At 44.9% G+C, this 27,815-nt stretch overlaps 1 protein-coding gene across 3 annotated transcripts; it reads right to left on the bottom strand.

The window, feature by feature from the left end:
- Positions 1 to 112: 112 nt before the first annotated feature.
- On the bottom strand, positions 113 to 27,815 carry usp45 (ubiquitin specific peptidase 45). 3 transcript variants are annotated; one of them, XM_037455103.2, is made up of 19 exons: positions 27,526 to 27,815; positions 26,683 to 26,791; positions 26,034 to 26,203; positions 25,256 to 25,356; positions 24,731 to 24,831; positions 17,113 to 17,264; positions 15,784 to 15,879; positions 14,878 to 15,008; positions 9,809 to 9,896; positions 7,400 to 7,481; positions 6,915 to 7,006; positions 6,222 to 6,278; positions 5,919 to 6,050; positions 4,117 to 4,762; positions 3,506 to 3,603; positions 3,301 to 3,387; positions 3,036 to 3,180; positions 2,352 to 2,478; positions 113 to 321 (listed from the first exon to the last, which is right to left on the bottom strand). In XM_037455103.2, the coding sequence occupies exons 2-19, from the start codon at positions 26,783 to 26,785 to the stop codon at positions 219 to 221; spliced, it is 2,511 nt and encodes an 836-aa protein (XP_037311000.2). In that variant the 5' UTR covers positions 26,786 to 26,791; positions 27,526 to 27,815; the 3' UTR covers positions 113 to 218. The 3 variants fall into 3 exon arrangements, with proteins under 3 accessions (XP_037311000.2, XP_037311001.2, XP_037311002.2); XM_037455104.2 differs by having other exon boundaries at positions 4,117 to 4,759; XM_037455105.2 differs by having other exon boundaries at positions 4,117 to 4,756.

Genomic DNA, 27,815 nt, shown 5'->3' with positions numbered 1-27,815 from the left:
TTTCACAAGAGATTTGCTGTTTTTGTTGGTGGCTGCTTGACAACCTGTTTTAACGTTCCGGGCAGCACGACTCGGATGTCACAGCGGGGGGGGGGGGGGGGAGACGCACGAGGCCGATGTTTTTGGACGTTGCCCTTTTCCTGATTCCACACCCACCTCCTCTTCACCAGCTCGCGACATGTTGGGCAGCGGCGCGGCTTTGCACCCGTCAGGGCCGATCACCGGTGAGGACGGGTCTGAATGTGGCGCCGTGGGATCCACGCCGACAGCCTGCAGAGACCCAAAACCTCCTCCAGTGAGATCTCGCTCCTGCCAGTGCGGCTGCAAAATAGGACAAAGATGACTCTTGTGCAATATTCCGTTCATAAATTAGATTTATTTCTGAAAAGGCTTGTAGTTACACTCATTCCCAATCTTTGTCATTTTAATGATTTTCTGGAAACCAAAAACCTGCACGCCTGAAGCACCATGGTTTTATATTGTTTCTATTATGTACAGATACATATACTATTTATTATTTTTTGAACGCAGTAACTCCTACTGTACATAAATATGCCACACATACCCCTCTTTGCATTGTAATCTGCATATGTTTTTTCACTCCCCGTGCACAGGTTCCTTTAACCCGAAGCACAGGCACTGAGTCCGTCCTCCTTTAAAATACAAAACAAAAAGAAACTCTCTAGACCCTGATGCACGTGTTCAAACCGGTTCTTTGTACCAAGAAAATTGTCTAAAATATTTTCATAGCAAAAGATGGAACGCTCATTTGACAGACATTTCAAGAATACTGTAAGTAGTACATTCACTTGTTTACATTAATCCATGCACATTACATCAAAGCGTTTTTTTAAATTCTAGTCAGTCTTCAAAGTCGCTGAGTTAGTTTCTTTTTTAAAGATATTTTTTGCTGTACCTTATTATGAGGGATAATCGCTCGGCTGAATCTCAGTTGAGAACCTCGATGGGTTTGAGAGTGATTCTGTACAGTAACAGTAGAGCTAATACACGATGAAGGCAGACAAGGTGCTTTGTTGGTCTGATAAACATCCTTCAAAGAACAAAGGTTAAAGAAACGGATTGTAGCAAACACCAGCATGTGTGTTTGCTTTGGATTTGTCTGCTCTGATTTGCTGTTGCAAAACTCGTCTTTGGCAAATGTTATAAACTGATAGTCTTAGAGTCTGACCTAAAAGAAACAAAAAAACAAACATTTTCAAAGCAGGCTGTTGTGCTGTTCTTTAAACATGGTCATCATCATTAGCATACATACAACGTGTAGGAACTGAGCCAATAGCTAGTTGCCATCTAAAAGAGAAATGTGTAGATGGGGGGGGGGGGGGGTGGGGCGGTGGGGGGGCAACTTCAGGATCTGAAGTACGAGTTAAACCTGTATTCTTTCTAATGGCCACTAGGGGGCGACTTCTGATTGTCTGATTGTATCGAAGCCTATTAGAAAATGACCTGTCTCTCACATGACTCGTTACCCCAGTAAACATTGTAGACATGAGCTTAATATTATAGTCACTTCTGCTAGCTGGTGACAAGGAACTAAGACATTAAAGCGAAGGCCAAGATGCTGAACTCAAGGTTTCAAAACAGCAGTCCACGAATCAACTATGTCCCCTCCTTATATACACTCTCTCTGTAAAGTGGACCCTCTCTTTCTGCAGATATGAAAAACATTGTTATGAATGTAATATTCCATTACTGCCAAAAGGGCTCCCTAACCCCTACCCACTGCTCCTTAAAGGCCTGTGGCGCTGTATTATTAGTGCTCAAGGTTACCCTCATGTTTCTTAACATTTTTCACCTGCCATTGCCAGAAAGCACACATCTGAACAAATGTGAGCCGAAAAACCAACACTGTGTAGAATGCAGTAGAGGGAAGCAAAGGGAAAATAATACCCATAGCACCTTGAATCTACTGTCTACTGACTCTCCTGTCTCCCACTCACTCGTTCACTCATACATGACTTGACATCAACTAGTCAGTGTTGAGCGCAGTTTAGCATGCAATAATTCCACTTATTTCCTGCTAGTTTCTTCAGGCAATCTGATTGTGACGGTGACCAGAACTTAGAACAGCTCAGGTTCACTTACGCTCTTTTCCACCAACCTCTTTTTGTGTCGTTTAAAGGGAAGGATTTCAAAACCTTTGTATGCAAAACGGTCATTCCTCTCACATAAGACAAACGGGCGTACAGTGAATTCCTTCCCTTTTTCTTCCCCCGTTCCACTTCCTCACTGATACAGGATGAGGAGTAATACAGGCATGTTCAAAAAGACAAAACAAACAATACAAAGCAAAACGGAGACCTAGGGAAAAATACTTTTGCTAGTGACATTACAGCAGTTCCTCGTAGAAGAGCAGGTATGCCTGAGAGTTGAGTACCCTTGACTCTGGTACCGACTGAACCGTGGTGTCACTGATGTACACCCACTGGCCCTGGAAGCTGCTCCCGGCTTCCCTCGCACCTGAAAGGCACACAAACACACACAGTGTGTGATCATTATGGGGCTCACCTTCATGAGAGAAATAGGCATCTATCTTTATTGTTGCTTGTGTCATATCAAATTAAAACAAAACAAAAAATCAGGTTTAGTGTAGAGATATCTAGACGGGCTCTATTGCTCCATGACGACTGAGCTAAAGTAGGACTTTCCAACAAACCAGCATGTATCACTTGAAAGCTTCTTAATGTCACAGGGGGCACCAAAAGCCCCCTCTCTGCTCCGACCACTAATCAAGCTGCAAACACCGTGGCTTATTGGTGAAGCCAGAGCACAGCCCCCCCCCCCCCCCCCCCCCCCCCCCGCCCTTGCTACGTTGGCTCAGAGAAGATCAGACAAAGAGAAAACAACATGGATCTACAGAATGCCCAAAGACCTCCATTCCTGTCGCCCGTTGTAGAGGACATTTTCAAGATAAGGCCTTTGCTGCCAAAGTCTGACCGTTTCCACGAGCATCAAGCAAACACACGGCCACAGAATGAAGGCAAAAAGGTCTGAGAGGAGAGGAGGGAAACCCTGACCTGACAGGTTCCTCTGGAGCTGCTCCGCTTTCCTCTGCGGAGTGCGCACCTTTACATAAGCAGTGTAGTGGCCCCCCCGCATGGAGCCACTATGTTCCACAATCCCATACAGGCTGTAGAGGACACGCTCACCAGCTGCCAGGTTCTAGAAGAATAAATAAGGGAGGTTAGCAAAGAGCGTGAGAAAATTAAGAAAAGAAAAGATCATTGCTGAACTAGAAACAACAGTACAGTAACAGTAAAGTAGTCAGAAGTTTGACTTTACCCTGCAGGATGCAGAGCAGAATGGAGCTAGATCCAGGATCAGGGGAAAGTCAACATGGCGGTTGACTTTTCGTAGGTTCATCCCTGCCTTGAAATACAATACATTTGACAATCAAATTCTCACCAGTTCATCCGTGAGTCCAAGGGAGAGATATGGCATTCATAAGTATGCTGTGGATCTGAAAAGGCAGTGTGTGGCTGCTCACCTGATGGAAGCGTTTTAGATGCAATGTGATGACAGGAGGCAGCGAGGAGATAAGCATTTGCTTCCTAGCACTGGTGTAAATCTTCTCCACCTTCTTGTCTAACAGAACAAAACACCCACAGAATGTCAGCTTTAATGTTACAAACGTCTCATGTTTTGTTCATATGAAAAAAGACAAGTGAGACAGTCCCCCTTCTGTGTGACATGAGCAAGAATTTGTTCCCGCAATGCGATGGGAATGTTAGGAACACCGTGAGCGCAAAGTCGGGGCAAAGAGATGAATTACACCGCCCGACGGAGAGGATTGAAAAGTCTCATTGTTGGAATCTATTTTAACCGAATAGAACTCAAGCTGCCCACAGTCGCCCGGCTCCAAATAATTATATAACAATAACTAACAATCAAGACTGCAGCGGATGAGAAGTTGATGTTTTGTGAGCGGAAAATCGCTTTAAATGTTTCCTATGGACAACGATGTGATGTTCATGGCTACAACAACCTGCACATGATATGGGATGATTTTAGAATGTCATTTCACCTCATCACCCGTTTGCCAATAGGCAACCGGCCGCTCACCCTCAACGCTTTGTCTTTCCAGATGTTTTGTCTTACCGGCCGAGGTGCTCTTCCGCAGCTGTTTCTGTCTGCGCTCGGTGCAGCTCTCACACAGCAGCTTGTTGTTGCCCATCAGCAGCTCCACGGAGGTGAACTGGTGCAGGCAGGACTGGATGGAGCACTCCTTGGAGCTGGGTGTGTAACTGTGGGACAGCGCCTGGAAGGCCCCCTGGTGGTGTTGATGGTGGAGGTTGTCTCGCGACTGCGTTTCCCCCGGCTCCTCAGGCGAGCAGTGCGTCAACGGAGAGACGTCCCCGGCAGTGAACCCGATGTTGACTCTGGACACCGCGGTAACCAGCTGCTCCACAGCGCCACCTTGTCTCGAGGCGGAGGACGACGAGCACGGGTGTGCGGCGGAGGCGGGCGTTGGGGACGGGGTGGACATGTGCCCGTGGCTGTGGCTGGAGGAGAAGGGCCGTGGGGCCCACTCGCTCTCCGAGGCCTCGCTGTCGGCGTCGTTGCTGCTGTCCTGAGGGGCCGCGTCTCTTTCACTGCCGTCCGATAGGCTGCCGGCGGCGGCCATCTTGCAGACGGAGACGCCGCAGGCCGATCCGGCGGCGACCCCCTCCTCCTCTTGCCGCTCCGCACTGCAGCCTGCTACCTTCTCCTCCACCGAGCTCAAGGACCTCCTGCTCTGCTGCTTCTTGGGGAGAGAACACCAGATGGGTCAGCCCCCTTTCAGAGATGCAGACGGGCTTTACCGTAAATGTAGATTTCACGATTAGAAAGGACCTTGATTATTTTCTCTATCTGTCGACCATTGTCTGCACTGCACAGATGTGAAATGAAGCATTTACATTTCCAGCAGAGGTATGCAAAATATACCCTTTTAGATAATTAGATAATTCCTCTTTCATGCACAAAATAACACAAAGATACAGCAAGACAGCTTGGGAAATATTTAATAGGCTGCTTTGGCTGGTGGGCCAAAAGCCAAATATTGTGGCTCTATCTCTAAGGTTATACACTATCAAGAAACATTTAATTATGGCTTTGTTGTACTTGGATGTGAAATACCGTAGAGCGTATTTATTAAATTGCTGGAGAACAAACAGCAACCCAACATGAAGCGAATGCCGGCTCGGGCTTTGCACATCGCAACAATATGCGCATTAAGCTTCAGTTGGCAGACAATGGAGAGAAAACTGAACGAATGACAAATGAATGACGAACAAACAAAGAAATGAAGAAAGCGTATCCACCGCAAACAGAAGATACTCTCGAGTAACTTTTTCTTCATCACTTTAAGAGAAGTTCTGTACTGAGAATTTTAATGTTTGAATTTGATGCTTCTGAGGGTCTCAAACAAAGTTTTAAATATCTATTCTCATATTCTGTGATTTCCTGTAAAAAAAACACGTAGCCTATTTTCTTGTAATATTAAATGAACCTTCTTTAGTAAATGTAATTAATTAGCGTGTGAATATCTTTCTGTGCGGTAAGTGGGAAATTAACAAGATTTGTGTTTCTTCGACTAATTTAGAGATTTGAACTCTGGAGTCATTGGAAAAATTGGGATCACAACGATCAGAAATAATCGTACGCTGTCACCACTACAACCTAATCCTCAAAAAGTAGAATACGGGTCACTACTGAGCCTATTTGTAATCGCAACCGCAGAATGGATATAGAGGACACACTGATACGGTTGTCCTGACATTTCTCTGACTGTGCAGAAACACCACATCCACAAACACCATAAGATGCACAGCATTCGGCTGTTTACGAAGAAGAAATTGAATGTATGAATGCAGTTTGGAACTACTCGGTGCGGTCCTACATTACACACGGATTCCCACCTGTCCACTTAGCTTCCTCGTGTTTCTGTTGGCAGAGTGAGCCGCTGAAAGAAGCGGCTCGTTGTGAGCCACGTGGGGGTCCTGCTCCCGGCTGGCCTTCCCCAGCCGCCCAGGGTTGGAGGGTTTTGAGATCTGAGTATGACACATAGAGCATCTTCAAATCTGGGAACAGTTTAAAACCTGTGTGTAAAAAAAGTGCAAAAACAATCTTGCTGTCTCTCAAATGTCAACAGCAAGAGTGTTAAGCATTGGCTTTTCATAATACTTGCACAGATCTTCTTATGAATAGTTGTAGAAGCTCACCCTCTCCTCTATGATGGGTAAAGAGATGTCTATGAAAGCCTCTTTAACCGTGGATATCTGAAAGACAAATCAGATGGAAGTCAGTGTCATATATATTTATTCATGTATAAATATATACAGGTCCTGGATATATTTTCTAAAGTGATGAATCAAGTTTCTGAATAGTCAAAATCATAGCGAGTTAACGTTCAACCTTATCTGCGGGATCCTTGGGAAATGTGGCTATTTCTTTGCTTTTTCTTCTCCAGCTGCACACCTGGTGCTTTCTAACTTCAAGGATGTTCATGAATTTTCATAGTGGCGTCTGCTTTGTTAACATTGTGTTATTGTAAACCCTGCTGCTAACAATCAGCGTGTCGGTTTTGCCTGCTGACATTTTAGCACATCCTTTGGTTGAAGGTTAATCAAAGTGAAAATGGGATGCAACAGAAATTGGAAAGTTAATGCTGATCGACTACACTGACACTAGTGTGTCAGTCACAAAATATCTCTGAATGAAAGCGTTGCTGGAAATGTTATGGTAATCCGTTGTACTTAAAATGATGAGCAAAGAAAAGTTGGCAAGGTTATACATTTTCTAAATTATAGAAGGCAATTGCTGTCTAAAGCAGAAGAAAGTGAGATTTTGTCGACCCTGTGTTCCATTGAGGTCATCACATTGAGCCGTGCCTGCTCACCCACGTGCACACTTACATGCTCGCACTCTTCACACATAATTGTGTTGGTCAGCTCGCCCACGAAAATGCGGTCAACAAAGTTCATCTTCACACCTTCCTTTCCGTATGCTAGCGGGAAAGAGAGAAATGTTTTATTGATCAAATAATGCAATGACCAGTCTGTAAATTCACCCCCTTAAGCGTCACGGTCACTCTTTGCTTTCCAATAAAGGCTCCAGACTAATTGTATTTATTAATATTCTGGGGACAAAAACTAAGTTAACCGATTCTTCAGTGACGGTGACTGACGCATAGGCCATGAACTCAGGAGACCAACAGACTGGTTTGACCCTTGTATACAGGAATGTAGCTGTGAAGGTTCATCCAACAAAGACTATGCTGTGCTCTCTCCTCCATCAGAAACCCCTTTGCGTGATAACTAACTATGCTGTAGTTCCTTTAACTGCCACAAGATGGGACTATTGATCCGGGCCACTCACCCACGAGAGCCACATCACAAACCTTTGACTTGGCGTTTGGTCTCCTCGTCTGCAGTCTTCTCTGTGGGATTGTTGAAAGCCTTCAGAATTCCCGCTTTCACCCTCTGGACAAAACAAAAACACAAAAAAAGTGCAGGCGTAAAATGATGCCAGAACACAAACCTTAATGATTAAAGATACACATTCAGGCGGGATGTTTTCTTTTTTGAATTCCCTCCATTCCATCCACAGGGAAACATCACGATGCAGCCCACAGCTCAGTTTGGCAGGTTTACCTATTATAAGCGTCATTAGTGTAAAATAATTATCAAGCTTGTCGAAAAACGTTACCTTGTAGATCTCTTAATTAACAGTGCTTGTTTGTGGGCCCTCTTATTGGAGATGACATGGTCAGTGAGTGTGTCTGTGACAGAGCTGTGAAGAGGCACAGCCCCAGTAAAGCACCAATCAATAGATAATTGGTCGCGGTCTGTGTCTGCGGTGGAGACCAGTCAGTCCCCCCCCCCCCCCCCCCCCCCATTGTCCCGGGACCCATGCACTGGACTGGCTATTTAGGTCAAAAAAGTCCTGTTAATCCCACCCTGGCCAGCGTGCACCCCACTCTGTCAGCAGTCAAACTGGGCTGAGCCTCTCCTACTAATTAATTACCAGTAACCCCATACACTCCCTCTCCCCCTTCCCCAAAGTAACAGCGTGCACTGTCCCACATTGGATGGGCCGAGGGAGGGGTCCAGGGGGAGGGGGGTTGGGAGAGGGTTGCTGGTACAAGGGTACAGGGGTGGAAACTAAAACGAAGACAGGGCGAAGAAGGACAGTCCATGCCCTGAGAGAGAAAGACCTACCATCTCAGCTAATTGGTGATAATTGACTGCGGCAAATTAGCATATTTAGATCTTTGATACTAATGGCCAATCAACACAAACACTTAGGGGCTCTGAAAGGTCACTGACACTCACCGCTAAAAATACCAGTCTTCTTCTGTGACACTCAACCACACAGGACCGTGTGTGCGTTATTTGAACTTAAGTGTTACTCAAACAGGTTTATTCAGGTTACCTTGGAACACATACATCGCTGACAAAAATAGTTGTCCAGTGTTTGAAGAAGCTATATTCAAAGCCCCGCTTTAACAACCAGTTATATTTGTTAGAAAGGTCGGTGCGTAGTTTAATTTTTGCGATCATTTAAAAAAAATCACACAACAGTGTCGGCTACAAATGCCACTGTATGTGCTCGGCTGTATAAATTACTTTTTGAGTCAATGAATTGTAGAGTCTGTAGCCCCCTCCCTCTTTACCTCCTTGATTGGATTGGGAGATGGGCTGATGAGTGTGTGTGTGTGTGTGTGTGGAAGGGGGGCTGTGGGTGACCCTACAGCACAATGGGACAGCCCCGGAGCTCATTCAGCAGCTGTGGGTTTCCCAAGATCACACAATGATGCCGGTCGTGCCACTTGCAAGTCCCTAAGTGGCACAACTGTCAGCGTTCACAAGTTTGAATGCGAGCCTCGGGAGGCCAGCCCGCGGCCCCTCTTGGCTTCTGGGGCTGACCACTAAACACACCCGTTAACTTCTCCTCGGTTCACACAGCCACTGGTGGGGCCACAGGGGCTAGCTCAGCCCTGAAAAGGGCTGCTGTGGGGCCTCCTAATTGCCCCGTGAAGGGAGTTTTGTACTTGCCAAAAGACACGGCACCATAAGGTGAAAACAAAAAAACACGTGAGAGCAATACTGCCACCCACAGACATTCTGCTGGTTGTCTTACATTTTGACTACACAAGTTTAGGACGGCTTTTAAAAAAAAAAAAAAAAAACAGCATCTCTGCGAGCATTGGACACCACCGTGGCGGCAGATTTGCTCAAAGATGAGCATTTCCAGCATTGGCACAAATTATTTAATGTTTTCCATAAAAGAAAATGTGGCAACCCAGTCAAATATGTAAAGAAAGAAAAAACAAATATTAAAAACAAACTACGGTTCTCCAGCGGCTCTGAGGACTTGACCTCGGCACTGTGGTGCTTTGAGCAAAATGCTGATGCCAGCGTCTAACATTCGCAGCAATGTTCAGCAAGTGCAATGTATCCATGCTCACCTTCTTAGTTTTGAATGTTAGCAGCATGCTAAGATTAAACACATGTATAATCCCATAAAACACAAACTAAGGAATGATGGCTAAATATAAAGCCCGTACATTCAGTGTCGGCCCTCACCAGCACAACAGCACATTTTTTACTACCAAATGTTCAAAATGGATTCCCCAGAATCGTCTCAAGCACCAGAAATACTCTGTCCTCTGCCCGCATTTGAAGGACACTTATGTAACAAAGAGCACAATTTAAGCAAACCTTGAACAAAGATTAATAGCAATTACATTCTGGACATGGTCGTTACAGGAGTGTGTGTCTGTGTGTGTGTGTGTACATCTGCTCACTTTAGTTTCTTCTACGCGGATGGAGTCCAGTAAGTAGTGCAGAAGCTCCTGGCTGTCTTGTTGTTGGTAGCCCTTGAAGCGCGGCGCTCTGGGGAAAAAACACACATGAAAGTAAAATGTATTGACAGCATTCAAAGCAACTATTTTATTGATGTATTAAATATTGTCCTCATGCATTTTTCTGTAATTCTATAATTTAAAATTCTTCCACAGACTTTCAATCATATTGAATGCAGGCAGGAAGTCTTAAAAGGTTGATGCTTTATTAAAAGGAACAGCTGCAAAATCTTTGTTACAGTGGGTTGAATACAGAGGTCCATTATGAGTCAAGATAATAATAAAAACCGGTAGTAGAAGCCCCGCTCCACCATGTCGGCGGTCAACCTATTGCCTGGACCTTCTGCTGTGCATATTATTGACACTTTTTTGGTGGCGATCCATCCTGGACATTCATGCCTGAGCAGTTAAGAGGGGAGGCTCTCCTTGGGTCCGTCCCCTGGCCTTCCGCAGCCAAACAGATGTGAGGACAGATGCCAGGGGCAGATGGGCAGCGAGGGCCAGAGCCAATGCAACCTGTTGGGCCGAGCCAGCCACATAACCACAGGACAGGTTGGTCGGAGAGGCACAACGGCCACAGCACACACACACACGGGCAGCAGCACTCGTTTGAGAGACCATCGGGGCAAATGTGTTATGATTATCAATTAATAAATGCTGCTATCGAACTGATCTTTTGTGTATTGTGCTTTGGAATTGGAACCCCACATGTTTACCCACCAGATGCATACCATTGTAAATTCAATTATTATCCTGGTGTTTTGCATCCAATTATTAATGCCCTTCACAATCCTTCTTCTAAGGAATCATCCTATGAAAATGAGTCATCCCTCCGAGTCACGCTGACATGTGGCCAAAGACGCATGTCCGTGGTTGGGGTAGAGATGGCCAGCCACCTGCCCTTGACACAGGTCTAAACCAGGAGGTCTGGAGGAGCCAGAGTCCCCCCCCCCCCCCCCCCCAAGCCCTCACAAAGACACAGCATCCGCCTCGCATGGCCTTTTTCGTGCAGACACATGGGAAGGGGTGGCTGGAGGGGTGAGGGTGGTACAAAGCACATATGTCACTCATCCCTCAAAGTGAGCAGCCTGTGAAGGAATGCTTCCCTCTTGTCCTGCTAACTGAGCTGTGGATCTCCCGGGAGAGAGTCACACAGAGAGGAATACTGAGCAAAGCAGAGAAGGGGACGAGTGAGACGGAAAACGAGCGAGAGACAGACAGGCGCGGAGAAGCAGAGAGGAAGAGGTGGGTTGGGATCAGTGGGGATGGAGAGGTCTGAAAGCTCATCCCAGTGGAGAGAAGCAGAAGGGCCCTGTAGCGCTGCTCTCAATCTGGCCAATGCAAACAGCTGCGGTGCTAACACAATTAATAGCCGGATGAGTTAGTACCAGACACAAGGCCACACAAGCTCCCCCCCCCCCCCCCCCCCCCGAACACACGCGCGTACTGTAGGAGCGACACAACGCACCCGCACACAGCTCGCATTGAACAATCATCCGGCATTTGGTGACACACGAGCACAAAGAAAACTATGACTCAATGAATTTCAATATGTTCATAGAAAATATAGCCCAGAACAAAGGCTTGGTGCCTTCCATTGAACTGACTGTGTATCTGTTGTCTCTTTAGCAACAATAACACTCATTCCTCATACCCAGGAAACTCCGGGTGGAAGACCCGAGTGTCTAAAAATTGAAAATAAACTTGTTGCTGGGTGACCGATTAAAAAAAATCTCCCTTTTCTCAGTAAGAGTTCAAAATGATCTCACTGATTTTCTCCCGACTATCTGAAATCTGGATCATGGCGGTGCCAGTATGGATCCCACCAGTCAATTCCAAAACTTGACTCACAGCAGTTGGTGGGAATGGAACAAAGAACTAACGGAAGAACAGATTTGGCTTCCCAATGCAAGTAACGTTATATCCATCTTTTATAATATTCATCAACAGAACACGTCAACTGCCCACCACTTGAGTTGTCAATGATGTTGCTAATTAAGCTTTGGTTATGCTAACAATGCAGTGAACTTCTGTTTAAGGTAGCTAATGCTTCTTTAGTTGATGAGTGCGTCAGGTCTATACTTTGCCTTTTTAAGGGAATTTATTGTTTTAAAACAAAAAACAATATAGACTAATGATATAATATAATATAAATAAGTATAATATATATGCTGTGCTGAGCTAATGTTAGCTAGCTAAATGTATTATATTCTGGCCAGCACAGAAAGCTGTAAGATGCTATAATCATGTGAAATCCTTTCCAAATACTGGCCCCAGATTGTTAAATTAGAATCCCTGGACGGTGGGTTCTTGGCTCAGCACATGTGCTCACACCAATATTTGTATTACTTTGATCAATATCTGCCTCTTTTCTTTAACCTGAAAGAGTTCTTCCTCCTGAGCAGACCAGCATGCCTCTTCCCTGGGGATGTGTGTATATCCTGCATGCCAGAGCACTAGATGGAATCTATTGTTGTCCTCTGCTATTTCTTTCAGGGATGTTAGGCTTCTCATGAAGTCTCATCATGGATGGAGCAGAGAGCTAGTATATTTTTTGCGACAGAAGAAAGTGTTCAGTGGCCGTGGTGAAAATTGAATCAGTCCTGCAAAGAAGCAGGTGTAGATGAATGCCTCTGTGAGGCCTTTTTAAATTCATTTTATGCATTGGACATGCATAGAGAGGGCATGACATTCTTAAAAAAACAGCAGCAGTAGGCCGTATGAAAACAACTGTAGCTGACCTCACACCCAAGAAGTCCAGGAGGAAGTAGATAAATATTTGAGAATTGAATCAAAAGTTATTTACCCCTGTCTCCACACAACCGACCCAGTTTCGTATCAAAATAAGGCCCTGGTACAAGCTGGGACCTTGTCTGGCACCAGATAGTGTGTGAGGTGCTGACCATCCAACCAACGTAGTTGGGCACTGGTCCGAGCACAGACCAGACGCCTTGGTGCTGGCATGGGGAATAGGCAGGCTGTGCGGTACTCAGCTGGTTGAGGTCAAAAAAATGCATGTACACACACGCACACACACACACACACACACACTCCAGGGCTCCTTCAGAAAGACAAAGGGTCAAATCAGCCATCAGGGACCCCCTGTACTGCTTGAACACTTTTAAGGGGGTTGATAGAAGAAGAATTTGGTCTTATTGTGAACAATTTAACCATGAACACATTGATTGTTATTAAGTGTTAGAAAAATATACAATTCAACATGAAACTGCAACGCAAATTAATTTGTCACAAGCAAAATGTTTATAAATGATCATGTAATCAGGTAAATGTGTTTGAAATAAAAAACGAATATGGCTAATTGAGTCATTAAAAACTGGGCTTAATAGGGCTTCAGTGGAGCACATTAACACCCCAACAACTGGCCCCTATTGGAGCCAGATACCTTTATGAACCTTTTCATTTACACCAACATACGGGGGAAGATGGTGAAAGAGAGATGGAATAGTGCTCACATGCTGAGGCCATTTCCAAACCACTCGGAATAACCAGAGAGCATGATATTCTATTTCACAGAGCGTAGTGAGCACAACGGTCACTGAAATAGAGGAACGTGTCTCTGTAAACAGGAGCGGTCCTTGAACTCGTCCTTTCACCACAGAGCATCAGACCTGACTGACTTCAGATGAGTTGCTGTGCAAAAGAGTTTACAAGAGAAGTGTAACAGTGTTCAGGCTGGTTCAAATTACTACATTAAAGAGAATAGCGTTTAAGTAAATAAGGCTTTGAAAATGAAGTAAATCTTTTTTAGATCTACGATATTTGTTGTTGTTGTTTGCTACATGTTTGTTATTAAGAAACGATGCAAGTGGATACTGGGCCTTGCATTTACTACACTAGTGCAGATCCAGCTTTTAGTGTCCGTTTTGGAAGATTTGTTCGCTGCAGACAACATGCTGGACTCTGTGGAGCCCTGATCTGCTGCAAAGAGCGCTGCTCACTTTATTTTCAAAACGTGTTATTAATGAACAAATTGCAGCATATTCAACACATACTGGGACACGCCCACCATGTGTCGAGTAGAATGGTTGATCAGTTCTCAACATAAGGGAAGGACATGCACAAATACTGACACCGTAGGAATTCCTTGTTTTATATTTGGATGGATCTTAAAAACATTCACATACCGCACTTAATCACAGTTATCTTGTGTCATTAGTGCACCACTGAGGAGTGCTGGGGAGGCTTAAAGGCATATTCAATCTCTGAAATGCGTGGCAGTGGAATAGATTAGCCCCAGTTGAAAGTAGATGCCTACGAGTGCATAAAAAGGTGTGTGCAGCGCTTGCTGTCTGAACGCACAATTGCCTGCATGTGTACTGCTGGCTGAGGTGGTACCAGGTGAGGTGGATCGCCCGCATACGCTCACACAGACCTACAGAGAGCTCACTGATGAAAGCTAGGTACCAGAATGACTGTCAAAGCGCATCAGAGACTCACCCAGTCATCCAATGTCAAATGCTCTGGTCACCCACCTGCACCGCACACACACACACACACACACACACGCACACACACACACACACACACAGGGTGGATCAAACCAGCAGTGTACCATGCTCAAACAAGAACCCAGCCAACCAGACATTCACACTGCTCATAAAAGAGTTGTTCATTGCATTCACAAATGTCAGGCTGTTTATTTGGACCTTGCTCTGGATCAAACATGACACAGGTGGCAAAGCTGTGTGGCAAGTAGCAGTGAGAGCTACAAATAGGTAGCTGCTGCTACACATTTAACAGGGTGCAGTGCCCGTAGTGTGTGCGCATTGAACTCAGATTGCCAAAGGGGCATCCAGCTGGGACCAGGTGCTACCTGAGACAGGCTGGTTAGAGTGGTGAATGTACTGCATTGAGGGAATGAAAGCAGGTAAAAGCTGTGGCTCGTGTTGATAACCGCTGCTGTGCTGACAGAGAGCAGAACTAACAACTACGGCGACTTCACGGACATTACGGTGATGTTATGGCGATTGATAAGAAGAGCATAGGCTTACTTTTGGCAGAGCTGGTTGAATAGGATCTTGGGATTGATCGGGCCTTTCCCTGGTTCCTTCATGTTGTGGAGGAAGAGAAACATGGCCGCAGTCAGCGGCTCCGGACTGGACAGCGTCACCGTCAACGGGCTCTGTGACACGAAGGGACAGAATACAAGACTTTAAAATTCCATCAGCAAATAATCATCCCGGCTTCAACGTGTGTTTTACGGAGGGGGGAGAATAAGAGGGAGTACCACGCGAAATATTACAGTTATCAGTAACGTCCTCAGAATGCCACCGTGTCACCTTTTGACCCACCGGCCTGAACGCACAATATTTTCTGGTAATATAAACCAAACCCATCCGACGCGTGGCTCGTGGGTCAAACACAGACTGTATAAACTATGGACGTAGCCTTTGTGACATCAGCCAGGAGTTTCTGAAGCTCAAGGTGGGCGGGTCCGGGCCATCTTGTAATGAACAACACCACCTAAACCTAGAAATGGACAGAGAGAAAGATCGTCGAGGCAGACGGCCAGCAGCCGAGTCATGTGAGGCGCCACCCACCTGTCTTCAAAGCTGCCAAGACCTCAATTATGCAGAACTTAATCCTTGATATAATTTATTCCGGTGAGCACAGTTGTCCTGAACTGACATATTAACTATGGAGACCACTATGGACCACACCGTTTATTTCTGTTGCATTTTAACATGAGGAACTGCTGTTTTGGGCCCTTCTGTGCCGACTTCATTAGACAGCAGGGAAGGTTGCGACTTTGATTCGACCCCCATGTAATTAAAAATAATATATTTATGGTTTTGCTGTAGTTTTGTTTTCTTTGATTTACTGTATTTCAATTCATCAACAATATAACTAAGCTAGGTGGTGTTTACAAAGTAGAAGAGATGCACGTCAAACTGTACCACGTTGGTGTCCACAGTGGGGCTGATCCTCAGTTTGTATCCTTTGTCCTTCACTTCCTGGATGAGGTCGATGAGCATGTGTGTTTGAGACAGGTTCTGTGGAGAGAACGGCACTATATGGAGACCGCTGTGCAAACATTTCAGTAACACTTCTGAGTCACTGCATGCGGTGAACGACACTAAGCATCAGAATCCAATTAATGAAATCATTGAATACTATTCATCAAATGATTGAATCAAAATATGGGCAGTATTTACTATCCATCCAATGAAAAGACCCAACAACAAGTTTGTGCAGGAGAAAAAAAATTGCAACTCCACAAAGATAACTGTATTCAAACTTTGCTTGTGGCAATCTAATGCGGTCAATTAAAATACCCTCAAGAAATGTATTTCCACTGTAGAGGGATTTAGAAAACTTGTGGCGGGTTTATTATTCTGAAAGAGGTTTTCAAATCTCTTTCTGGGAGTTTGCAATGTGGACAAGATCCTTGGTGAGGTGCCTGAAGCCATCATTGTCCCTTCTTGTTAGAAACACATCCCTTTCTTCCCTTTCAAGAGATATTTGTTTTGTCACATCCTGGCAAGGAAGACAGTTGCTATGGAAAACGCACAATGGAGCTGGCATTGTGAACGCACACACAGCTCATCCCCTGACAATTATGTGTTTTCACCAAAAAGATTGCAATTTTCAAGGAGACAACATAAACAGACAGGCAGGGGGGGGGGACACTGTGTAAAGCGTGCTCACTCAAATTTCAATCAACCAGGAAGGCCCTGAGGGTGATTAACAAAATGGCGGAAAAAAACAGCTTCATTGTTGAGGAGGCACACTGGTTTGCAGTCACCATGACACGAGCAGAGAAAGGCTGCGGAGCCTCCGTAGCTGTGTTGTATGGTGAACATGCTCTGCACCAACTGAGTACCACTCATGTGTGGTAAGGTGACCGGCTCCAAGTCGACACTGGATATACTTCAAAACGACCCTTCAGTCCGAGAGGGTTTACACACACACACACACACACACTCAAGACTGCTGAGAAGCAGTGCTTGAGGATTGTTTCCCAATAATTACCTAGACTGTGCCGGCAGTTTGATAATCAAACAAAATGATTGCGTAGGTGTCGGCAACCCGCCCGAAAACTCCTCTTGAAACACGTTCCCCGTCTCATTTGGTGCCATTTTCACCATCACCATAGACCAATGCATTTATGATTCAACTATTCACTAGAGCAGTTAAAGTTCTGCATTCAAAATTTGCACGAATATGAATTTCTATAAAATGGGAATACTATGAATAGATCTGAGCCAATACATCATAACACCAACCTGCATGACAGCGTTGAAGAAGCAGGTGTTACCGAGGTTATTTATGCCTTTGACGGGGACCAACGTGCTGTTGGCTGCTGGACTCTTGCCTTTAGGCGAGTCGCCATATTCTGACGGTTCCTCTCGCAACTTGATGATCTTGGGTGATGCTCCTGGAACAAAGAAAAACAAACCAGGCACGTGACTGGCTGGCTTAGGGCTAGCAAAACATTTTTTTTTTATAACAATGACAATAAAAACATCTTTGTTGCTTTATCTTGCCTTGATGCACAGCAGTGGAAACTCAGATGCATCGTTCATTGGTGAAATTACTAAAGAGATACACAACCCTGGAAATGACAGACCCTCTTTGAAATACACAAAATATTTAGTTTCTAAACCCTGATATGGCTTTTATTTTGATATTATTACTATAAAATCCAGCAGCATCAAGACAGAGCAGAGATGGTGGGAAGGGGACAATTTGTTTGTGATTGAGGTAAGAGGTGGGCCTCCCTTCAATCGCGATTGGGACGGGATACAGAAAGAATTGGGCTTAGCCTTGAAGCGAGACTAGGGCTGGGAGCAGGGTGCTGGGATGGCAGCTGGAAGGAGAGCTGGGTCATTTGGGAAAGCAGATGACAGCTGTAGAAGTTTCCGCTGGTTAGTGAGGAAGGGGTGGGGGTTTTAGAGAGAGAGAGAGGGAGAGAGGGGGGGGGGAGCCAGCTGTTACTGCTGATCACCAATGTAAACTAACCTGAAACAGAACCTCAGACACAGATGGTAGAATCTGACAGTGACACACAGACTAGAATAGGTCTTGTAGCTTTGCCAGCAGCTGACAAAACAACACCCTGATGACTCAATATCACAGACTGCTACTGACGCGTGCTAGCAGTCATAGATTTGATGAGTTTAAGGCTCAAAGCATTATCTCTCAGTAAGCTTTAAAAGGCAGTTAAAGCCACAGCTTTGGGTTGAACTGAACCCCCCAGTCTATTCAACATTTTCTAAACTTTGCCTTGTTACACAAACGTTGTGATGGTTAGTAGAGCCAAGAGTGAAATAAGCTCTGAGCATGTGCAATAAGTTCCATTAGGTTGGAGTTTCTTTGCACCTGAGCACAGATGGAAGCATCTACTGATGGAGAGCCTTGTTCCGCCCACACAATCACACACTTACAGTAAAATTAAGTTGTAAAAATCAACCACCCGTATAACCAACAAATACTTGAATCTGCTAAAACAGTATTACAAACGTCAGTTGAAAATGGCCTCATGTGCAGGTTTGACAATATATGGTTCATTTAAAGGGTGCACAAATGTAACATTCATTTACAGACTTTTGCGCTTTTAATAATTACGGGACTTCTTACTGCTTCCTCTGTAGAATTGGTAGCTGCAGCTGGGAGAAACCGTTGGTGTGTGAAGAACACGCTATAACACCATGACACTTTGTTCAGAGAGAATGAAGAACGGAGGTGGTGCTGATGGAGTTAGAGTTAGGGGAGGGAGATGAGTGAAGCAATGAATGTGAGGTAAGTCAGGAGGTGCTAATCGAGGCAGAGAGGTGTTCACTCAATGTGATGTTGGAGAAGTTTGACGGATTCAGAAAATCTCCAGGCATTTAGCCTCCTGCAGGATATTATGGGCTTCAAGGTGGATGACACGGTACTACACGGTGTACTATGTGATCTCTATGGCACAGCGTACAGAAACGCACTGGTATCTACAGGGATGTATACCACTTTATTGACTTTACCTGGATAGGTAAAAATTCATTTTACTAGAGAATTAAGATTACTTTAAGAAACGTTGATCGCAGTAAAGGGGTTTCTTTAAATGTAAATGTTAGATGGAAATCAAGCGCCTTCTGTTAACGCTCAATGGCACCGAGAGCTGGCTACGGGCATTTTATAGAAGAAATGTAACAGGTTAAAAACAAAGCCATATGGTTAGAACTGGATATCACCATGGCATTATTCAAAAATATTTAACTGGTTCTTTAATATTTTAGTGTTGTGTTTCAATTAGAAAAACATTGTGGTAGAATTACACTGACTGAGTAAAGTGCAATCATTTTCATGAAGAATTTAAAGTCTCGTTGAGAGTTTGGTCCACGAGCACTTGACCTACACGAGCCAGTCAAGAGAGCCGGCTGGCAGCGAGGTCGCCGGCACCCCACCTCGCTACTGTCTAAACTCAGGGAGTTCAACTGAACGGTGCACCGTCACAATCATCCCAATAACCTGCAACCCAGACCCGCCCTCCCGCCCCCGCTCTTTTCCATTACACACAATTGCCTTGCCCTTCACAGAGCCTCGGGAAACACATTTATTGAAAAAGCTATTCAACCTGCAGCGGCAGAAACGCCACCGCTGGCCGCAAACCCCCGCGAGCTCCTCCGCTTCAAGGCCAGCGACATCACCGGAACGTGAACTGTGGGCTTTTCACTCGGGGGTCTGGCAATTTGCATTTCACGCACAATCAAATCACACTAAAAAGGAAACGCTATGAGGACAACTTTGGAACAGATTTGAGAGCAAGACTGGCACTTATTGCTTATTACTCTTTCAGGTCTGCTCCATTGTTGTATTTTTCTTGGCTGCATCAACTGTGGCGCTTGATATTCACATCGCTTCGTCTGACAAACGTTCAACACTGATAAGGACCGAGGAGTGTTTTTTCCGAAGAAGGGGGCGAGGTTCAGCTTGTCGGGACGCCGCGCGTTTGCGGCGCTCCACCCAGTGGTGCTGAAAGCATCTGGCCCTCCGCGCTGGCAACATCTGGAGGCCTATTTCCATCGTCAATAGGCTGCCATAAGGGAGCTACCATATGTCGGCACACACAACGCATGGAAAACAAGCCCTGATCAGGGAAATACACGGAGCATCTCTGTACGTGGTGCGAGCCTGAGAAGGTGCGAAGAGATGTGGTCACGCAGGAGCAAACGCCCAGGCAAGAGACAAAGTAATGAAGGGCGGGATAGAATGAAAATGGGCGCGTCTACATGCGGTGTTTTTGACATGATCTTCGAAGAAAATTCAAATGAGGACATGAACAGACTTAATCCAAGTTCCAAGTGTAAGGGGCCTCGACTGGCACTTGAGCTGAGAGGGAGCAGAGGAATGAGGAAGCCAACTGGGCGGAATGGGGATGCCGATGGACACACTCTGCATCTGGGACCGCCACCCAAGGTAAACAATGTTCAGGGAGCCATCTGGTTGAGACTGGGGAGAAGGGGGGGAAGGGTGGGGGCTGTGGGTGGAGGGAAGGTTTGCAGCGAAGCACAAGCATATGGAAAAGCAGATTTTTCCTCTCCCTGCAGCAGTCGGCGAGGGCGAATGTCACAGCATGCGATGCGTCCACGCTTGACTGTGCCGCACTCGGCCCCACCACCTGGCCCTCCTTGCTCAGCCACCGAGTGCGTGGGCAGCAGCGCCGCAGTGGAGCCTTTCCCCGGGGTCGAGGCGAGTGTCCCGGTGCTCCGGATTGTCCACATGCACGCATGTACACCAACACCTCCTGCACTGCCTGCTCTTTTTCACACAAGGGACCGACAGAGGCCTAGTTTACTTTGACCGAAAACTGCAGTGGGGGGGAAAAAAAGGCACCTTGCATTAAAACAAAAGCTTAACTGAAACTTTTCAAACAGCAGAGTGTTTTGCCACCCCTTGGTTTGACATTTTGTCCAGTTATAAGAATAGGCACGCTCATTAAACAATGCCAGAAACTAAGCATATTTGCTTCTCTCTCAACACAATTAAAATGTAAACAGGACTTGAGTCAATGTCCTTTAAAAAAAAAGGTGTTAGTATAAAAAACATCAAAACAAAAGCTTGCAAGTATTTTTGAACCAGAGTGTGTTTTTTTCCATCGTCTTACGGATATGGTTCACATTTGGGATTAGAGACCGTCAAATCCCATGGCCAGTGGGCTTCATGCCTCCTCCGTGTCCGCGCACACACTCAGTGCAGCAGTTTGGAGGGTCGAGGCCAGCTCCCTTCATGCAGAGCAGGCAGTCAGGAGGAAGGCCAGGCAACACCAAATGTCTTATTAATTCACTAATTTGTTGTGACTGCAGGGCACGAAAAGCCTGTTTCCTTGCCATCTGAGGCCAAAAGAGCCCAGTTACACACACACACACACACACACACACACACACACACACAGACACAGATTTTGCTACCCACTATCTGGCCTACTTTCATGTGCGGTGGTGGGAATAAAGACAAGATCACCCTTGATTACCTCCATGAAAGCACCACCAGGGGACGAGCATCTTGCTGGCTACTGACTCGGCTGAGCTCAACTGAGGCAAGAAAACCACGTGACTAAAAGGTGCAGTGATCATCGCTATATCGACTTCAGTCAACTTCTCTCGGAGGAGGACAAGTCAAGAGAGATATCCACCTCGGGGAAGTGAGCCTTGCAGTAGTCTGAACACATAACGTTTCTTAAATGACTTTGTTAGAAGAAACTTCCATCATGTAGAGACCCTCACGGGTCAAACCGGCTATGCAGAGTCACGTAAGCATATGATAACGTTCCCACCATGACAGCCCTTCATACTCAGCATCCTGGTGCAAGATTTCCAATTGGTAACAAATACATTTAGATGCCACAGGTGAAATGATAAATGAATACGTAAGTTTACAACTAAATTTGGTTCTGTTGAATCGCCATCTGGAAGAGATTTAAAATCCCAAATGCTCTCATTGGTTGAGACGTGCCCCTCCCAAGCCAATACTGATTACCACACCCCACACCTCGTCCTGTGACCCATGTATCTGTATATGTAATCAGAACCAGTGAGCAAAGGAATTTCAACATCATTTTAAAACTGCATTAACGGCCGATAAAATAGTTGTCAGCATTAATTCATTAATGAACATGTTAACATGATAATAACGTGTTAACTTGCCCAAACCAATTAAATATCTATGTTGCACAAATATGCTTGAAAGATGCACCCTTTGTTAAGATATAGATTTATACAGATATAACCTTTGCACTGAATATATTTTGCCAAAATAATTTGGGGGTCAATGAAATGAAATATATTAAGTTGGTATAATTAAATAAAATACTCAATTTAGCTTAAAGCTTTTATAATCGATTCGATGAGTTGAGAATGTGCATAAGAAATAAAATACAGTGTGGCAACATAATGACGCAGTGACTGATAACAACTGCTACCATAAAACAAGACAGTTTTGACCAATTCCAATGAGAGACGAGTTCTGGTCCCTATTCAGAGCCAACATTGTAATTTTCTCCACAAAGACTCCCCAGCTGTGTTACAAGCTGGAGTCTAGCTCCCTGAGGTCAATTCGCTTTTTACTGGGACTCTGGTACTTGAGCTGAAAGCTTTTATGGTGAGAGAGCACATTTAATCGACTTTTTTCCCCACAACTGAGCTGTTGTTGTACAAAATTATTATAGATTCTAAAAAAAAAAAAAAAAAAACCTTGCTGGGCTTCTTTTGTGCTTGGGGTCTCTGGCAAAAATGGTACAACAGCAGCTTCCTCTGAAAACATGGCCTTCATCCTGAAATGCAATTTCACAAGCTCCTCAAAACACAACAACCGCCTATTTTGCTGCAACAATGGCCGCCTGCTTCTACATCTCTTCGGCCAACCGGTGTGCAAACAATTGGGTGGCAGGACAAGTGACAGGTAATTTAAAGAAGCAAAAGGGGAAAGTTTTCAGCAGCTATAGCTGGGCAGAGCCTTTCCCGCCGACCCCCAGTTTGCGACGTGTCCATAAAATGGCGGCTCCGCGAATAAAGGGACAATGGAAAAACGCACACAAATTGCTCATCCCGTCTTCTTTGTTTACCTGGTTCAAAGCACCGGCACGCTACGCAGGAGTTTGTAACTATATGGGGAAACAGCATCACTGCAAGAGCAGCACGTAAAATGAAGAGTGATGGGGGAATATAAACTTGAAACAATGTTTGTAAAGAGCAGTAGGAAGGAGAAACTGGAAATGTGTGCATTTGTCGACAAACGGTACACTATTTCTGATGTGTTAATATGTCTGTTCATTCCTTGTACTGTCTGAGGTTCTGTCTGTCCCTAAAACTCTGTGTGCCTGGGTGTAGCCTGGAAACACAAACTATACAGGCCCTCTCGAAACAGGTTTTACTCCAAAAATCTGCAAATTCCTCAGGTATGTCATGTACTTGGCAAATAAAAGTTATTCAGGTTCTGTTCATGCAGAAGCTTGCGCTCTCTTTTTGCAAAGAATACACTAGAGTTCAACTAATTATAATTCTATCAGTGACGCAGAACCATTTGTAGCGGCCAACAGACATATGACATAGAAGGGAAGAAAAAAACGGTTGATTATTTCAACATTCTGCGTTTGTGTATCTGTGAGGATTTCCACGGAGAGTTACCGCACTCCAGCTGCCAGGATCCAGTCCCTCTGACTTGTTGAGGACCCCGGCTCCCACTAGTGCAGCACACAGGCCCAGAGGTGGTGAGACATACAGCGGCTCGACGGAGGGAGCGCGGGACGGAAACGGATAGCGATGGATAGACAAAGGAGCGGCGGGGCAGTGGCTGAACCCCCGCGCAGCTGCTCCTGTTCTTCAGGGAACCCAGCCGGGAAGCGTCGCTCGAGCGCCTAAATCCGCTAATGTGTGCAGTCACGCGATGCGGTAGGGTGGGGGATTGATGCTGCGCTAAGCCCGCAATTCTGAAGTTGTGGTGCGGGGGACTGATGAGGTAGGGAGTGGGTCGGGGGACCAGCCCAACTGGACCTTGACTTCTGGCACTGTGTATGCTGGTCTAAGCCGAGGCGGTCAGTGAGACCAAAAGAGGTGATGCCCTACACCCCAATCGGTTACAGTCTGGTCAGGAGGCCACAAAGCAGGGGAGATGCAGGGAGCCAGAGACAGAAGGTGTTTGAGTGTATAAGTGTGTGTGCGTGTGTGTGTATGGTCAACTATCTGGGCAAGTAGAGCTCAGGTGGCCAGAGTGAGGTGAGAGGACTGAGAGACTGAATCACAACATGAACCCAACACAAGTCAAACTCAATATGCAATAGGGATTAAGAAATGTCTGTTTCAAATCATAGATATATGACTGTTATTTCAATGTCAAAGATACATTTTAATGATATAACCATTAGAATGAAATAAAAAAAGGCTCCTTAGGCCCTAATCAAAGTCAATCACAGATGAATCGCTGCATCTCAGCCGACACACTGCAGTTCTGCATAATTACTGTGCACGGATGACAGGTGAAATACAGGGATTCAAACGCCCACTGCCACCAGGGGGAGTAGGTGTGCTGCAGTCGATTCCTGGTAGGGAGGTATAATAACAACACATTTGTGTGTGGCCAGGTAAATCCATCAATCTGGGTCACTTTGATTAACAGTCATGGATTTTGTAGCGTGACTGACCGCCGTGGTGTTATTCTGCCATTAGCTTCCTGTGCAAGGGTTTGCTACGGACAATAAGACATTTCCCAATTCATTACAAAAAAATTCGGAGCCTTTCCTAAATGATTTTCATAGTCAGAGTGAAAAGTGATTCATCTTCTGCTATGAAGCTGCAGTGGAAATACACGTGTTTTTGTTTCACCATCAGTCGGTGTAGATCTCCAAGATGTTGCCAAACACCTTACCTGATGTTGCCTTGACAGAGTGCTTTTGTAAAAAGTCCAGGGTCTGGGCCAAAGCCTTCTTGTTGCAGTGTGTGGAGAGCTCCTCATTACATTCAAAACACCTGTTACAAAGAGACAAGGTGGTAGGCAGACACGGAACAGCTTTAAGTCACTGGGGAAATTTTAAACACTGCAGAAACTGAAACAAGACACAAAACGTATTTGGAGAACTGAATTATTTTGCCAAAGTGGAGAACCTTATATGCACACTAGCAAATACAATGAAATTAGGTAAAAGAATATATACTGGTGCAGAAACTGAAACTGCCCTGTAAACTGGGGTATCCAAGATAAGGCTGGATTTTAGACAACACACACCTACAGCGTATATGACACGTGTCACTCAGGACGCCGACGCCTATTAAATTCTATGTCAGCTCACACTGCCGCCTTCCCGACATGTGTCATGGAAAGTTGACACACATTGGTGTGGCGTGCACTCCTGGCTTTTCATCAAGGTTCCCAATGAATGCAGAGATTTCTCACCATGCCTTCCACGTGCTCAAGCTGATGGTGATGCAGTGAGACTCTGGATGGAAAGCTTGGTGGTGCCTCACAGCGTGCTGGATCCCCGACTGGTTACAGCCCTGTGACAAGGTTCGTTTGAATAACTTTACTTTAGTTTATTTGAGTGTGTTTGTTCATATCACAATGCACAAGCCCATGTTGGGCTCATCTCCACCTCAATAAAGGCAAATTTGCAATATGCCACGAGCTGTGTGTGTGTGTGCGTGCGTGTGTGTATGTATCTGCTGTATTGATTTACATTACAAAGGCATTTGTCAAATAATAGTGACAATTCAGTGTTTCCTCTAGGTTTACAGCTTTCGGGGGGGGGGGGGGGGGGGGGTGCTCTCTGCCCCGCTGTTTGAATGGAAGGGGAAACACTGGAATTATATTTTCAAATAGCCAAAATTCTAGTTTCAATTCAGGTTTCAATTGTCCATATAGACAAACAAAAGAAAATAACATGTCTGTTTTTCTCTTTATATTTCCTGTGGGATAATTCACTCGTCAATAATTTATTGTGATTTGGGTAAAGTTAGAATTCACACTAAATGTTTTGGGGGCTGAGACAGAACTGAACCACTTACATACATAGAAGTACATATACAAAAAATAATTCAAAATGAGGATGATATTAAGGGTTTTGGTATTCATGGTTATTAGTTATAACGTCCCTTTGTGTACTAGCATTTTGAGGAAAATTACAAGCATATTATCAAGTGTGTTTGCCCTGTGAAACCATTAAAACAATTCCTACCTGGAAGCCACACTTTAGGCAGACCAGGATGTCATGGGATGCTGCTGGCTCTCCATCAATCATAGTCCTCTCCTTTAAGCACTCAGCGCACACCAACCACACGTTGGAGAGCACTGATTTCTTCACCGAGCTGAGGTCCACCGCCTTACTCACATGTTGGCAAGTCAACCCTGATATTTATTAAAAACATGCTTTTATGACCAACCTCCCTTCTAATAACCTTTAGTGAACAATTTAGTGTGCTCAGTGCCTGCTGTAAATTATATGTGGTGGGACGTCCCCACAAAATATAATCATTTATACAGCATATACCATCCATTGTGACATGAATCCCGCTTTTTGATATTTCACTAGTAAAGAAAATGATAAAAATGATCACTGGTTGTTTTTAAAATGATGCAGATATTTCAATACTGGAAATATTCGAGGGCAGGGGATGCATGTCATTTTTAAATTAATAAAACATTTGACTAAATGTACTATGATGATTCAAATGTAAGTATCCTGCTTTGGGAATATGTCTGAAGAGGTTATCCCGCACTTTAAAATGTCACCGCTGTGGGACCACTAAAGGATTATCTCATCTTATCTTATCCACTGTGCTCAAAACACTCAACTTAAACAGTCCGGTGCTGCTTCAGTGACTTACCACTGACTTCGTCTGAGGACTCCTCATCTCGAGGTTTTCTCGGTTTATTAGTCCGCTTAGTCATATCGGCGGCTTTCAGAGAGAAAGGGTCCTTTAGCCGCATCTGTAGCTGTTGAATAGGAAGTGAGAGGGACAAATATAAGTCTGACTGTGTAAGGCTAAACTGCTTGACAGGAACATGTTATAACAAAGATACATGCAGGTTGCAAAGCTTGCACTATGTAAACTCTACCTTTGGTTAAACACTATTTTTTGATACGGTACAGTGCAGTCCGTGAATATTTAACTCTTAAGCTTGTTTATACAGTCTTCACTTTAGGAACAGCCTTCTTGGTCTCTTCTGTGGAATAACAGGCCTCGCCTGCTATCATGTTCATTTAATGCTAGTTATGGAGGCTTTTACACCTTCAGTCTAGTCTTAAGCAGGTGAGACACTGCTCAGGTGCACTAATATGCGGTGAGTGACTTGGCCTGTCTGCAATATTCCACTGTTCAAAACACGTCCTGTATCCATGTGACCACCGTCAAGCAACTTCACAAAAAAGTCCCTTATCCCCCACTTAACGTTATCACGTTTTGCTCGGGAGGACTATATGGGATAATGTGCTCATATACCTAAGGACTGCATCGTTTGTCGACGAGTATAAATATAGCCAGTCACTTAAAAGGTGATCCTATATCCATTAAGTAACGTGCAGTAACACGATTAGAAAGCCTCAACGTGCCCCGAGAAACGAATTTTGGTAAGTATTAGACGCATATATTTCACGTATCCAATTTATTTAAACAACGAAAGAACAGCTTCTCAATGCTCGACCTGGTGAAAAAGCAGTATGAACTCACCTCTGTATTGTAGCTCCTATGTTGACTGTGTTAGCAAACCTAAAGCCAACAGTGAGATGTCAACTCTTCCTGGCTAGCAAACAGGCTAGCTACATTAGCTTGTCAGAATACATAAACCATTAACATGTGTCTTTTTTCAACAAAAGCTAAACATTTTGACACATTTTAAAACATGTACAGTGCACCGACGAATACAGCCCCTATAACTTTATAATTGTGCGTTTTCTTTCATTGAGTTTCAATATATTTTGGAGCTTTCGGTAGATCAACTAGCAAACTAGTCAACATGT

The sequence above is a fragment of the Pungitius pungitius genome, chromosome 11, assembly GCF_949316345.1.
Source record: "Pungitius pungitius chromosome 11, fPunPun2.1, whole genome shotgun sequence".
NCBI classification, from domain to species: Eukaryota; Metazoa; Chordata; class Actinopteri; order Perciformes; family Gasterosteidae; genus Pungitius; species Pungitius pungitius.
Note: the sequence above shows the minus strand (reverse complement) of the source record. Positions and strands in the feature narration are given on the sequence as shown.